This window comes from Cydia fagiglandana, chromosome 15, assembly GCF_963556715.1.
Source record: "Cydia fagiglandana chromosome 15, ilCydFagi1.1, whole genome shotgun sequence".
Lineage (NCBI taxonomy): Eukaryota > Metazoa > Arthropoda > Insecta > Lepidoptera > Tortricidae > Cydia > Cydia fagiglandana.
In genome coordinates, this window is record NC_085946.1 from 17,867,825 (window position 1) to 17,881,734 (window position 13,910).

Genomic DNA, 13,910 nt, shown 5'->3' on the forward strand with positions numbered 1-13,910 from the left:
CTATGGTTCATTCATACGTTTGTGATTTTTTTTGTAAATTTGAGTAATACCATTGTCCGTTCCACTATTTTTTGCTTTTCGTATAAATTCAGTTATTATTTTTTGCACAAAATAGGCAATCCGATAATTAAGGAAGTTAAATTTCCAATAAAAACTTTTGTGTCGGTACTTGACATGGACATGACATTTGACACTAATGACAGTTTAAATAAAACGCGGATTACGCGGATGCGTCGTGTTTGCCGGGAAACTTCTACTTGTTTTACTATATCTTTCAATGTTAATATATGGATCATTAATTAGATCTTCATCATGGAGATAGAATGTACTCAAAAGCTTGAGTGTACCCAGGAGATATATAACATCCAAATAGAAAGAACAGACCCCGAACAGGTTAGTATTTAGGCTTGTTTACTAACTATTAAAGGGTTTAGGCGTCGATTGATGTTGCTTTTATAATTGTGACCGTACTAAACCATTACAAAACATTATACCTAGACTAGAACCGTCGATCATATACGTAAAATTCTGTGTCATTTTATGTACCTACAAGGTTGTTCATGTACCGACAGTGATGACTATGTGTACTTACTTAGTATATAGTCTGTGCGCAAAGAGAAGAGTCGTGGACTATAAGGGTACCAATACATAGAGGTGCTGCCATCCATTATTTAGATAACAGCTTTTATTTTACAGATTGGCTTCCTGGGAATACAGGGTGCCACATACCCCATAAAAAGAGGTCCCAACAAAATAGGCAGAGACCCGCAAGCATGTAGGATTTACCTGAATCTGAATGTAAGTATCAATTTCAGAGTTGGTTTACACTTACAACTCTTCTTAGTCAGCAGCAATAGTTGCTAAGCGGGTGAGATGTTCAAAATGATCTTGACACGACTTTATTGTTAAGAGAATAAGAGTGAATCAAGGTAATTTTGAACACCTCGCCCTCTTAGCAACTTCGGGGCTGTCCATAAATTACGTCATCGATTTTTGACGATTTTCGACCCCCCCCTATAATCATACAAAAATCGTGCTTCAAATGACCCCATTTCCTCCTACTTCATGCTACCGTCATCCGATGTCCAGACCCTCCCCCTAATTTGAAATGACGTAATTTATGAATAGCCCCTTCTGCTGCTGACTGTACAATTGTACATGTATTTTTCATTTGTGTATCTACATAAACTACTGAAATCCGGAATATTCCTATACCGGAATATCCTTAACGCCTGGAGCGCCCTACTGTCACACATGTGCTGGTAACTAGTATAGGAGTTCCATACTACGGTAATTCTGGGGCGCTCCACAGGTTAACACACATCTATGGCACTGGTCCCACCGCGAGCTAGTAAGCTATGAGCTATCGGCTATAAACACGAACAAAAGATAAGCACTCCCGTGTAAATAAAAGAGACACGGCGATAATTATAGTTACTCGCCCAGCGGTGAGCTATAAATATCGCCGTGTCTCTTTTATTTACACGGGAGTGCTTATCCTTTGTTCGTGTTTATAGCCGATAGCTCATAGCTTACTAGCTCGCGGTGGGACCAGTGCCTATTGGTTCATTATTTTAGATGAAACAGGGAGCCAAGATGACAATCGTGTGCAGAAAACTAAACAAAACGCTATTGTCTCTATATCGCTCTTCCATATTGGTGTGATAGAGGCAGATAGCGTTTTGTTAGGTATGTACATATATATTTGTTTTTTTTTTGCAGTCAATATCAAGGCAACATGCTGTGATAAATGTCTTGAGCTTGAGCGACATCATGCTTATGGATTTAGATTCTTCCAATAAAACTAAAGTACAAGGTGTAAGTAAAAACTTTATTGTTCAAAAATTATACATTTTTGTCATATAGGAGCAATATTAAATCATACATAACATTATACACATATTAGGCATTTTGGATGTCATTGCTTATCATTGGATGAAATCATATTATACAATTTTTATTAATTATTAATTCATCTTACTGTCCATTTGTAAAGAGTAACAATATTACCTAATATTTAAATGACTAACAGCTAGATTTTGAAGTATGTAGTTTTACATTCATAAAGATTAATCATAATAAATTAACCCGTGGAGCGCCCTACTGTCACACGTGTGCTGGTAACTAGTATAGGAGTTCCATACTATGGAAATTCTGGGGTGCTCCACGGATTAAGTATAAGTAGTCAATTTATCCAGTGCATTATATTTTTTTTAATTCTTTGTCATTTATTTTTCTTTTCTTTTAGAAAACCTTGCAGCCATACATACCTTACCCGCTCAAAAACGGCGACATGGTCCAGTTTGGCGCCATATTCGGTATGTTCAGATTGCTCGAGGACGACAATGACTTGCCGATGACACAGGCTATAGATCTGCCTTGTACCCCGGCCCCGGTGCCCAAACAAATGTCTAGACTGGGGGCTCCAGTTTTGGTGCCGGAGTCGCCTGAAGTCAGTGACATGGTGAGACATTTTTTTTTTCCTTTTTGATTTTGAGTTGACTCTCACTGCTGGGCAAAGGCTTGATCCACAGACTTAAATATACCCTAGATGAAGCAAATGTCACGATTTGTATTGAAACCAAGCGTGCCGACTTTTTACCACCTACTGTGACGTCACAGCCGCAATTTAGTGATGGGAAATCCTAACCGATTCAAAGACACCAACGCCCCTCTGCCCCGCTACGAATCAACTGTCTTGCTCATACTCATAGATTTTATATCTGCGGTCTCGCTCGCTCACTCCCCGCTCCCCCGCGAACCACGCCAAAAATCACAAATCGATTGTCATGAATGACATCGATTTTGTGACAGACGAATGATAAGACGGACGAATGATAAAAACAGACGAAAAGCTTCTTCCCAACTTTTCCCTTCAATGAAACTACTCGAAGTATTTTCAAAATCTATGACTGGATCATGTGGAAAACAAAAATAATGAAAGTTTTTTTTAACATAATAGAAATTTATAAACATACTAAACGTATAAACATGTAATCGTATAGGTATGTTCAAATTGCCCTCATTTTTAAAGGTGTGTAAAATTACGACGTTTTTTTTAATCAATAACTACTGAAACATTTTTTATAATAGTTATCATTCATCTGTCCGATATCGATTAAAATCGTTTATTAGAAGCGATCGGTAGAACGAACAACACTAGTCGCTAAATTTGACAGACGAATGATAAATGGGCTGTACCCCGAAGTCGTAGCTATGCGCGACAGTATCGCTGTTCCGATATTCATCGACTCTTTAACACACAACGTCAGATCAAACGCTCAAAGCAAACGCGCAATGTAATGTAAATATAGTTTTGTAACGTTAATCTGTAGTTACTTAGGTACATTATTGCAAACATAACCTGAAATACTTAAAAAATTGTTTAAAATGAATTCACGCATAATATCATTTTAAAATTACTTACCTGTGATAGGAAATATGTCCTTGTTTTTTTTTTTATTATGAATGGGCTTACTCATGGCCACAGACTAGCCGAGGCGTAGACGTGGCCTACGATGGAGCGAGCTCGCCCAGAAGGTGCCTGTTCACTCTTGATTTGAAGGTTGCCGGGTTATAAGAACACGGAAATATAGACGCCGGCAAGGAATTCCATTCCTTGGCAGTGCGCATAAGGAAAGTAGAAGCAAAGCGCTTCGTGCGAATTGGTGGAATATCTACCAAGTAAGGATGGAAACCGGCCGTGCGTCTAAAAGTCCGATGGTAGAATGGGGACGGTGGAATAAGCTCGTGTAGCTCTTGGGCACACTCCCCGAAGTGCAACCTGTAGAATACCGACAGGTCCTTGCCCTTGAGTGCTTGCAATTTTTGGGCTGTTGCAGTTAATTGTCACGCAACGAGGCATTTTTTAATTTTTTACGGACTATCGGCTGCTACAACTGACGTGCGTGGACTGTCAATAGCGACGGCCAACCTCGACGCTTGGTCAGAGTTCGGACACGCGAAGTAGATGCATTTGCGTCATCTAGGGTATATTCAAGTCTGTGGCTTGATCTCAACACCCGATTCACTAATTGATACAAATCTCAAATTGTGTACAATGGCCAATCACTTGACAAAGCCTAAAACAAGGCCTAGTGCTTCTCTGGGTTGATCGGCATAGTTTTTATAAAACGCTGAAAAAGCGCTATATGTTCATGTATATGGAGGTTTTGCGATGAAGTTTCATAAAATAAGTTCCACTTTTCTTGTTTTCAGGATGACTCCTTTGTAATGCCATCACAACCTAAAAAATCTTCGGAATTCAAGAGCCCCATGAACAAATTTATAAAACCTTCCAACAAAACTATTGCTATACAACCAATGGGCAGCAAAACTATAGACAATGCTTACTGGGCCTCCGCTAAGAAATCGGACTCATTTAATTTCCAATTAGATGATTCTGGAAGTTCTTTCAATGACTCATCTGTTTCAAACAAATCAAATAAAATTGTTGAAGAAAGCAATGATAATATCCATGAAATGGAAACCCAGCCGCCTTTTAAAGCTAATGATAGTACAGATTCTATTTATACTGCTAATACTCAAGTAGCTTCGCCTTCCGTACATTGTATGGAAACGCAGCCACCTGCCTTAGATATTCATATGCAAGACACGCAGCAAGCGCCTGACATTCACGCTCTGGACACGCAGAATGTACCTGACACTATACATAATTGTGACACACAAGCTCCAATCACAGATAAATTACCTGAAGTACGCAAATTAGATGACCAAAAAGATTTACAAATTGATCTATTCTCAGCAAATAAAGAAAATGAGAATAGTTTGGACAATATATTTAATGCAGAAACGCAAGCGTTTGTTGCTGAGAAGGAACCAGTTTTGGTTGAACCAAACAAATCTGAGAATATTAATAAAAGTGTTGAAGAATCATTTAAAATTAAGGATGACTCTGATGAAGAAATTGCGTTTGAAGAACTGAATACACAATCATTCCATGACGATTTTGAGTCGCAGCCGATTATACCGTCTGGCAAAATTTCCCCACCGATAGAGAGGATAGAAAAGATTGAAGTAAGCTTGAATAAAATCAGACGAGAGTCTGGCAGTTCAACTGATTGTGAAGACATGGATATCATACCAAATGAAAAATTATCAACTGATATTGACATGTTACCAACCCAAAAGATTATAGTTGATTCGAAATCTGAGAAAATAGATAGTGATATTTGTGTTCTGCCAACTCAAAAAATTGTTGAGGATATAAAGATGCTGCCTACTCAAAAAATTGTGAATAATGATGATGATGACCTGACCGATTGTGAAGATGAAGAGGAATTAGTAAAAAATGACGACAAAGCAGCAAAGGCGAGTCCAGAAATAGACTTTGAAGATATGGCTACACAAATTATTGGGGATGACGTAATAGAAGCTGAGATAAATAAAACTATAGACCAAACTGATGGCCCCAGTAAAGGAATCAGTTTTGAAGAGTTGCCCACACAAATAATTACGGATGACTCTAAGGAAGAAAATTTCGAAGAATTGCCAACTCAAATTTTAACCGATGAAGGAGAAACTGATAAACCAAATGAACAGGTTTATTCTGAAGAAATGATTATTAGTCCTTTTAAAGTACCTTCCCGAACTCCTTTAAAAACTAAGAGAACTCCCACGAAAGCGTCAACTCCAAAAGTTATAATAAATGTTGATGATGATGACGATCCCAACTATTATGCAGCCACGCAAGATTTATTTAATGATCTTTGTACTCAAAGAGAACCATCACCAGATTCTATTAAACCAAATTCATCAAACCAGAAAGAGAAAGGTGATGATGAATTAGTGCCTTGTTCTGTAGAAGGTTATGAAATGGGTGATAGATTTAGGCACATAGAAAGTGAGATGTCGCCACTCAAAAAATCTGAGAGTGGAGGTAGTGATTCTAAACTTAATAAAATTACGAATGAAAAATCAACTTCAAATGCTGTACTTAAAACACCCCAAACTCTTAAAATAATGAATATTGATCTTCCGGATAGCCAAGAAATAAAAACTAGTGTAACTTTAAAACATAATTCTATTACAGAATCTTCCAGTGACACTGAAACGGACGAGGTTTCTGATCAAGACTCGGGAATCACCCACATTAAGAAGCGGAAACCAAAAGTACATGCCAAACGAGATCTCTCTAAAAAGCTCGAAGAACTCCCTTCTAGAATTATCACGCGTGTTCGTAAGCCTACGCTTAAAGTACGAGAAGCTCTCAAGATGGCTGATAGTGATGATAATATTGATGCAGATATTGTAAGCGAAAATATATCACGTCTAAAAAGCAAAACTGACAAAAAGAAAGGGAAAGAAGAAGAGCACTCTAAAATATTATTAGACGAGCCTACAAAAAGGCCTCATTCACGAAATGAAAATAAGAAAAAGGACAAACCAACTGAAGAGTCTGCAAGTGACAGTAAGGGTAGAAGTAGTCGATCTAAAACAAAGAAATCTGAGGAAACTAAATCAAAAACTGATGATAAAGACTCTGATGATAAAAAAGTTAGAAGTACTCGAAGTACAAGAAATAAAAAAGATAACAGTAAAGACGAGAAATCAAAGGGTAAAGAACAGAAGAGCAAAGAGGAAAAGAAATCCAAATCAGGAAGTGAATCTAATTCAAGAAAAGATTCTCATTCTAGGAGTAATTCTAAATCTAGAAGCGATCCTAAAAACAGAAACGACTCTAAAACCAGAAGTCATTCTAAAAACAGAAGTGATTCAAAAACTAGAAGTAGTAGAAGCGCTAAAGAAAACAATAAAGACACATCAAAGTCCAAAGAGAAAACCCCAGAAGAAGAGGTACGAAGAAGCTCACGACAAAAATCTAATAAAGAAACACCCAAACATGAAAATAGTACTGTATACTTATCCTCAGAGTCCAGTACAGAATCGCCGAAGAATTTGAAAAGGACAGCCACGAATGAGTTGGAAGTGCCAAGTCCTAAAAGAACAAGGTCTTTGCCTAATTCTAAGAGCGCATGCGCGGCCAGTACGTCGGTACAGGGTGCTCCTGTCAGGGCTGAAACGCAATATGTTTTGTTCACGGCGTTTTCTAATGATGATGTGAGGAGTAAACTCGAGAAGTTAGGTAAGTGAATAAATTAGTGCTGTATGTCCTAAAAAATAATCAAATTTTCGTTCCCTTTTAATACCTCATGCATTGAATAACCTATCACATTAGGCCATGAAACAATCATCATAATATTTTTTTATTTATTATTTCATTGCATGGTTTGAGAAAAGCTATACATGTATACCTAGGCGTGAAAAGGGGTTGTCGGCCTCATAACCATCTATGTCTATGTGTAATCGGCCGGCAACCCCTTACTTCCCGGCCACTGTAGCAATGTAATATTCCAAATTTCAGGAGCAGTAATAGTAACAGACGTGATGTCGTGCACAGTACTAGTGACGCTTCAAATAAAGCGCACGTTCAAGTTGCTCTGCGCCGTTGGTCTCGGGCGGCCCATCGTCGGCCCCGAGTGGGTGCAGGCCTGCGCCGACACCAATACTATCGTTGGTAAGTTTTATTCAAAATACAGTGGAACCTGGATAATTGCAATCTCAAGGGACCGCCCAGTTTTTGTCAATTAACCAGGTTTTTCATTTAAGCAGGTCGTTTCAATTAACGAGGTTCAAAAAATCGTTGTGTCAATTATAGGGGTTTTCATTAATAGAGGTTGCGTTCTGACAAATTTCTTTTATGGAGGTGCAAATAACCATTTAAACTGATTTACACGCTTACGTTCTGGGTTTCTGGATTATATATTGCTTCTGTCTATACTTGCACTTTTAAACTACATTAATTACAGTACACTTTATTTTCTTATCATTTGGGTTTAAAAAATTCTCTTGAATTGTAGAAGAAAGTTTTATTAGAATGTAAAAAGCATACTTTGTTTTTTATTGATCAAAACTGTTTCACCTACTACAAGCTGTGATAGATACCCAATAAATAAATTAAATTCTGGATGGAGATATAAACAAAATAATAATTGCTATTAAAATATTGTTTCTGCTGTCTATAACTACATTATTTCAATTACAGAGGTAATAAGCAAGACTCGTTTCAATAATAGAGGTAAAAACAAGAGCAAAAATAACGGATTTTTTAGCACAGTGTCAATTATAGAGGTCTTAAGTTGCGATGTGGTCAATTATAGAGGCAAAATTACGAAAAGCACTAAAATTTGAATTGCAATTATAGAGGTTCCAAAATTTCAATTATAGAGGCCTTTTGGTCTTAAGGGACCGGGATACTGGAATCAGTTATGTAACGCTGCCATACATGACCCAACATTTTTTTATTAGCTTCATCACATCTGATATTTGAGTAATTCTAAGCATTTCTAGCCTGGGGGGGGGGGGGGGGGGGGGGGTACAAAGACGGCCGCCACCCGTCATCTTTAAAAAAAATCTATTCTGATCCTGGTGGGTACTAGGGCAAGTTTGGTATCATTTTCGTATAAACAAAGACGTAGAATTCATTGCTGATATTTGTTTTTTTCAGTTTCATAGTAATTTTACAAGAAAAACGTAAAAAGGTGAAAAATTTGGTTGGAGATTTTTGCTACGCGGAGCCGAAACTACAAAAGATAGAAAGTTGAAATTTGCACACTAGATTACATTTATAGAGTGTACAAGAGATAAGAAGCGATTTTGAGAAATTCAACCTCTAAGGGGGTTAAAAAGGGGATGAAAGTTTGAATGGGGTTCAAGTTTTATTTTAAGCTAGGAATTTGAAACTTCGTAAAACGATATATTATTAAAATACAAGAAAACTAATTTCAGCGTTTTTGAAAATTCATCCCCTAAGGTGGTGAAAAAGGGGTTGAAAGTTTGTATGGATATCAAAAAAAATTTCGAACGCGGGACTTGAATCTTTGTATTCGGGGATATTATTAAAAGACAGGAAAAGTAATTTCAGCGTTTTGTAAAATTCATCCCCTAACAGGGTTAAAAAGGGGTTGAAAGTTTGAATCCATTACAAATCCGAGTAGACGCACATTTCTTATTGCCTCCCAGGCTTGAAATGCTTAGAATTACTCAAGGAACATATGTGATGAAGCTCATAGCTTAATAAAAAATTTTTGGGTCAACTTTATAACTGCTTCCGCTAGGACCGGACTTTTAGTTGCAATTATTGAGGTTTTCCATTTATCCAGGTGCCAATTAACCAGGTTTCACTGTATACCTACTGGGGTAAAATAAAATCAATATTAGACCGTGGAATGGATTGTCATACAATTTTCCCGGTCTAGGTCGAGTAGGTGGGCATTTGCGGTGCATCATTTGGTTTTAGTGAGATTTTCATTCGATATTGACGGTCTAAGGCCAGCCATGTTGTGATAGAAGCCTGCGTTGCAACATATCTATTGCGGAAGTTTTATTCGATGCGCCGTCAATGAATTTTCACACACTATTTCTGGCTTGTGATGGTGAAAATGGATCTAATATCCACATATCGGTTATTATTAGTTTTATAATATCGTGTAATTTCCGCGAATTTCTTTTTTTATCTAATAAAAGCGCTACACATACATCGCTTAGAAAAAGGACAGCTAGAATTTGTTTTATATCCCTAATGACTTCGTTATCCTCAGCTGTTCAAATGATTAGGTCATCATCATCATCATCTCAGCCATAAGACGTCCACTGCTGAACATAGGCCTCCCCCTTGGATCTCCATACGTGCCGGTTGGAAGCGTCCCGCATCCAGCGTCTTCCGGCGACATTAACAAGGTCGTCTGTCCATGATTAGGTATCTTTACCTAAATTAATCCTTCTTTCTTTCCAGACCCATGGCTGTACCTAATAAAGGACTCGCAAGCAGAGAGACGGTTCCAGTTCAGTCTAGAAAAGACCCTCAAAGGCAGAAGGAACTTCCTCGAAGGATACCACGTTTCGTCCACGCCCAGTGTGATGCCTACTGCGCCGGAGATGAAACGTGAGTACCATCGCCCACGCTGTTAACTGTACATCGGTGGACCTTATGCCTTTTATAATAAGGTCCACCGATGTAGGTACAGTTAGTAGTGCTACTGATCAACATGAAATTTAGTTATTCATATTTATAATTTTTTTACATACATTACAATATTTATACATTTTTTGAAGGGCTGGTGGCCTAGCGGTAAGAGCGTGCGACTTTCAATCCGGAAGTCGCGGGTTCAAACCCCGGTTCGTACCAATGAGTTTTTTGGAACTTACGTACGAAATATGATTTGATATTTAGGTACCAGTCGCTTTTCGGTGAAGGAAAACATCGTGAGGAAACCGGACTAATCCTAATAAGACCTAGTTTCCCCTCTGGGTTGGAAGGTCAGACGGTCGCTTTCGTAAAAACTAGTGCCTATGTCAATTCTTGGGGTTAGTTGTCAAGCGGACCCCAGGCTTCCATGAGCCGTAGCAATATGCCGGGATAACGCGAGGAAGATGATGATGATGATGAATATTTATGCATTTTAGTAGTACCTAACAGTTATTTATCGTTGAATTCCTTCAATATATTTTCGTTGTTCAGTGATCGTGCAATGCTCGGGCGGCGTGTGGCAGCCCTCCGGAGCCAACTGGGTGTGCGTGACGTCAGCGGCCGACCGGGGCATGTGGGCGGCGCTGCGCCGGCGCGGCGCCGCGCTCGTCTCCACCGAGTTCATCCTCGGCGGCGTGCTGCGCCAGCGCGCCGATATCGAGGATACCGCTTTTGGGTGAATATACACTATCCCTTTCTTACAAGTATATAGATCAAAATGACAGATAAAGACACGATTCGTAGCTAATTCAGGCTTGTAACGCGTTTATGAATAACACCGTATCGGTCGCATTGACACTACTCCTTATGTCCCTCCAATCCCTCTCTATACAGGCGGAACTAAATTTGATGGCATCTCCAGAGTACTCCAGACTCCACGCGTATTCTAAAAGTTGGCACCGTTTTGTGTGTACGGTCCCGTCTCAAAATATCGCTCCGGACAAAGTGCCATAATTATGCGGAATAAGTTCGTGTATATGTATATTTTTGCCACTTTATTCATGTCAATATTTTTAGATATAACTGTACAGTCGATCTTAATAGATGTATCGGAGCGGCCAGGGAGTATACAAATATTCAGCATTTTATTTTTATATATGCTGTATTTTTATATTTTTTCGAGACGTCTGAGTGCATATTTAGCACCTTCGCCGCTTCGAAATATCTTATGGCGACCATGTGGACACCCATGTTTTATATTTCTAGCAATTATATTAACTAATTTTTTTCAGTTACTATTTGCCAACGCAATATCTCCTAGTCACATTTGAAGAATAGTTTTATTGGCTTCAAAGAGCAATTCGTTATTTCTTGCATGCCACATCACAAACATTTTTGAAAGAGAAATAGATAAATAATTTTATGACAGCTTAGTTGGTACGCGGCTACACATTTTTTTTACCTCTTGGGTAGTATGGGGCAAATTATTCTTTATTTTTATTCTTTGATATTCATTTGCATGCACGCATGATATCAGGCACGGAATCAACGTGTATTTGAGTTATATTTTCATTTTCTTTATGCTGTTTCTTTGAACTCTCCCTAGATATATCGACGCGCATTCGGAAAAAACCGATAGGAACAAGCTTTATGTCTACGCAATAAGAGCGAAAAAGCCGTCGAAGCATCGGCAGGCGCTGGCCGATGCGAGCCGAGCCGAACGACGTCTTTTTCGCTCTTATTGCGCGGACATCTTGTTACGGGCTCTTGTTACCGAACCGGTGAGCTCCATTTTAGGCTCTGTCTTCACTTTCCATCGGGTGTGACTAGAGCCAATCGCCGTTCAGTTTATAATTTAAAAAAAAGCCACAGCTTTTTCCTATCGGATTTTGCCGATTCCGCGTTGACATAATTATGTGGGGGAACCCCATAAACTAGGAAAGGGGAACCCTAAACTGACATTGTACAAATACAAACTAGCTTTAAAAGTTGTTAAAGGAGATTGCCATTGTTACCTTAGGTTCCTTAATTATAAAAGCACTTAGATTACATTACTATGTATAAATAGTTTTAATTACTTATCTACATTCAAGTTACTCGTTGTAACATGTTGATTATTAAATATGTTTGAACTATGTTTGCTTTATTATTGTAGTTTTTAGTAACTTAAATAAATAAATTCGTAGTTCAGTTTAAATAAAATAACGATAATGGTAGTTTATCTAAACGACAGAAAAGAAACATAAATAAGATTACTTAAAAATAATAATCTGTTCAACAATAAGTTTTATGGCATAGTCCTCGTTTATTGCTAACCCATTTAGGGTTAAATTGGTTGTCGAATCACAAGAAAACCCTAAGGGACATTTTATTTAAATTACAATACACTTTTTTACAGATCTGAGAATTCTTATGGTATTTCCAATCAGAATCACAAACAACCTCAATGTGAAAGAGTATATCTGTCGGCGGCCGATCGTAAGATCAGGCAGATCGTAATGTTCCTGTGTATTGTTTTGAGGATAGTCACATTAAACCAATATATAGGTAAGATAGGTTCGTTAGGTTGCTTCAGATGCCCGAAGGGCAAACTGCCCAGAAATAGGATCCCCGCGTAGCGGGGCTCCGTCGACTCGGGGAACGAGTCAAAGATTTTCACAGTTCACGATATGCCTAGGAATTTCACGATATGCCTGATCTTACGATCGGCCGCCGACATAATCCCATTTTTTTTCGTTCCTTCCATACCGTTACCGTAACAAATTCGAAGCACGGATTTATCTTAGACTTGATATACAATGGTTACTTGTTTATGGCTATAATGACTTCAATTAGTCCGAGAGCTGGTAGACATTTATGGATAGGTATTTGAGGGGAAGCTGAAAATTTGTCTTATACTTGTCCTATCATAGGTACCTAAAGTTACTAACTGCAGCTGGAGCTGATGGGGTAATCAACCTTTATTCAGGGATTTTTTGCACAACTTAACAAGTTTCCTGAAATTTTTCATTATTTATTTTGTGGCAAATAAGTTTGCGCGCGTGGCAACTAAATGATCTGGCTTTGTTGTTATTACAGACTGCCTAAAGAACATTTTTTGTAAAATAATGTCTTTCTCTTTAAACATACCTATATTTAAGGGTTGAATTAGCCTTGTTACCGGCAGCAGCTGCAGACCTTCTGAGTTAATAAGGGTATGATAGGCGAAATATGAGAGCAATGTACAGCTTGTCTCAAATACCTACCAGCTCTTCTACTAAATCTCGTAAGTCATACTATCATTGTCACCACTAGAAAGCCCACGGCAAGTGCAGCCAAGAAGGAACCTTCTGGAGACCTTACATCCACTACAGCAGCTAAGAAACCGGCGGGGGACTTCGTATGCCCGCAGTGCGGCCGACGATGCCTGTCCAGGATAGGGCTCGCCTCACACGCCAGGTCACACACGAAAACCTAAGTACCTTTTGATCACCATGACAATTTTATGTAACACGCAATGATAAACTGTATTAGAATGTGTTAAGGTTTATATTATGGCGTAACTTTTGTCGGCTATGACCGACTGTGGCGGTCAGAGTTAAGAAACAATACACAAAAAGCTAACGATCTGTGAACCAGTGTCTTCAGTGGTTCATCTGTACATATAAGTAACATATCAGTTTTAATTGTCTGTAGTCTGTAGAAAAACAAAACGCTAGCAACTCCCATAAGCTCACAAGTACCTATGCGATTTTTTTAATTCTACATTTAAACCTTAGCTAGTTATTTTAACTTCACTATTGTGAAATTATGTAGAAATCTGTAAAATAAAAAGTATGATTTTTAATTTTGTTTTTTTTTTTATACACTACGGGTAGAAACTATCCATAGACAAGCGATAGTGTTTTCGATTTTAATTATTTTGAACTTTATTTTTGTCGTT

The 13,910-nt window shown here is 38.3% G+C and overlaps 1 protein-coding gene across 4 annotated transcripts; it reads left to right on the forward strand.

The window, feature by feature from the left end:
* The first annotated feature begins 148 nt into the window (after nucleotides 1–148).
* LOC134671473 (mediator of DNA damage checkpoint protein 1-like) lies at nucleotides 149–13,814 on the forward strand. Of its 4 annotated transcripts, none has more exons than XM_063529339.1 (10): nucleotides 149–393; nucleotides 697–798; nucleotides 1,723–1,818; nucleotides 2,249–2,464; nucleotides 4,219–5,794; nucleotides 6,053–7,105; nucleotides 7,385–7,537; nucleotides 9,815–9,964; nucleotides 10,541–10,724; nucleotides 13,283–13,814. In XM_063529339.1, the coding sequence occupies exons 1-10, from the start codon at nucleotides 313–315 to the stop codon at nucleotides 13,443–13,445; spliced, it is 3,774 nt and encodes a 1,257-aa protein (XP_063385409.1). In that variant the 5' UTR covers nucleotides 149–312; the 3' UTR covers nucleotides 13,446–13,814. The 4 variants fall into 4 exon arrangements, with proteins under 4 accessions (XP_063385409.1, XP_063385407.1, XP_063385405.1 ...); XM_063529337.1 differs by having other exon boundaries at nucleotides 163–393; nucleotides 4,219–5,899; XM_063529335.1 differs by having other exon boundaries at nucleotides 164–393; nucleotides 4,219–7,105.
* The last annotated feature ends 96 nt before the right edge of the window (nucleotides 13,815–13,910 follow it).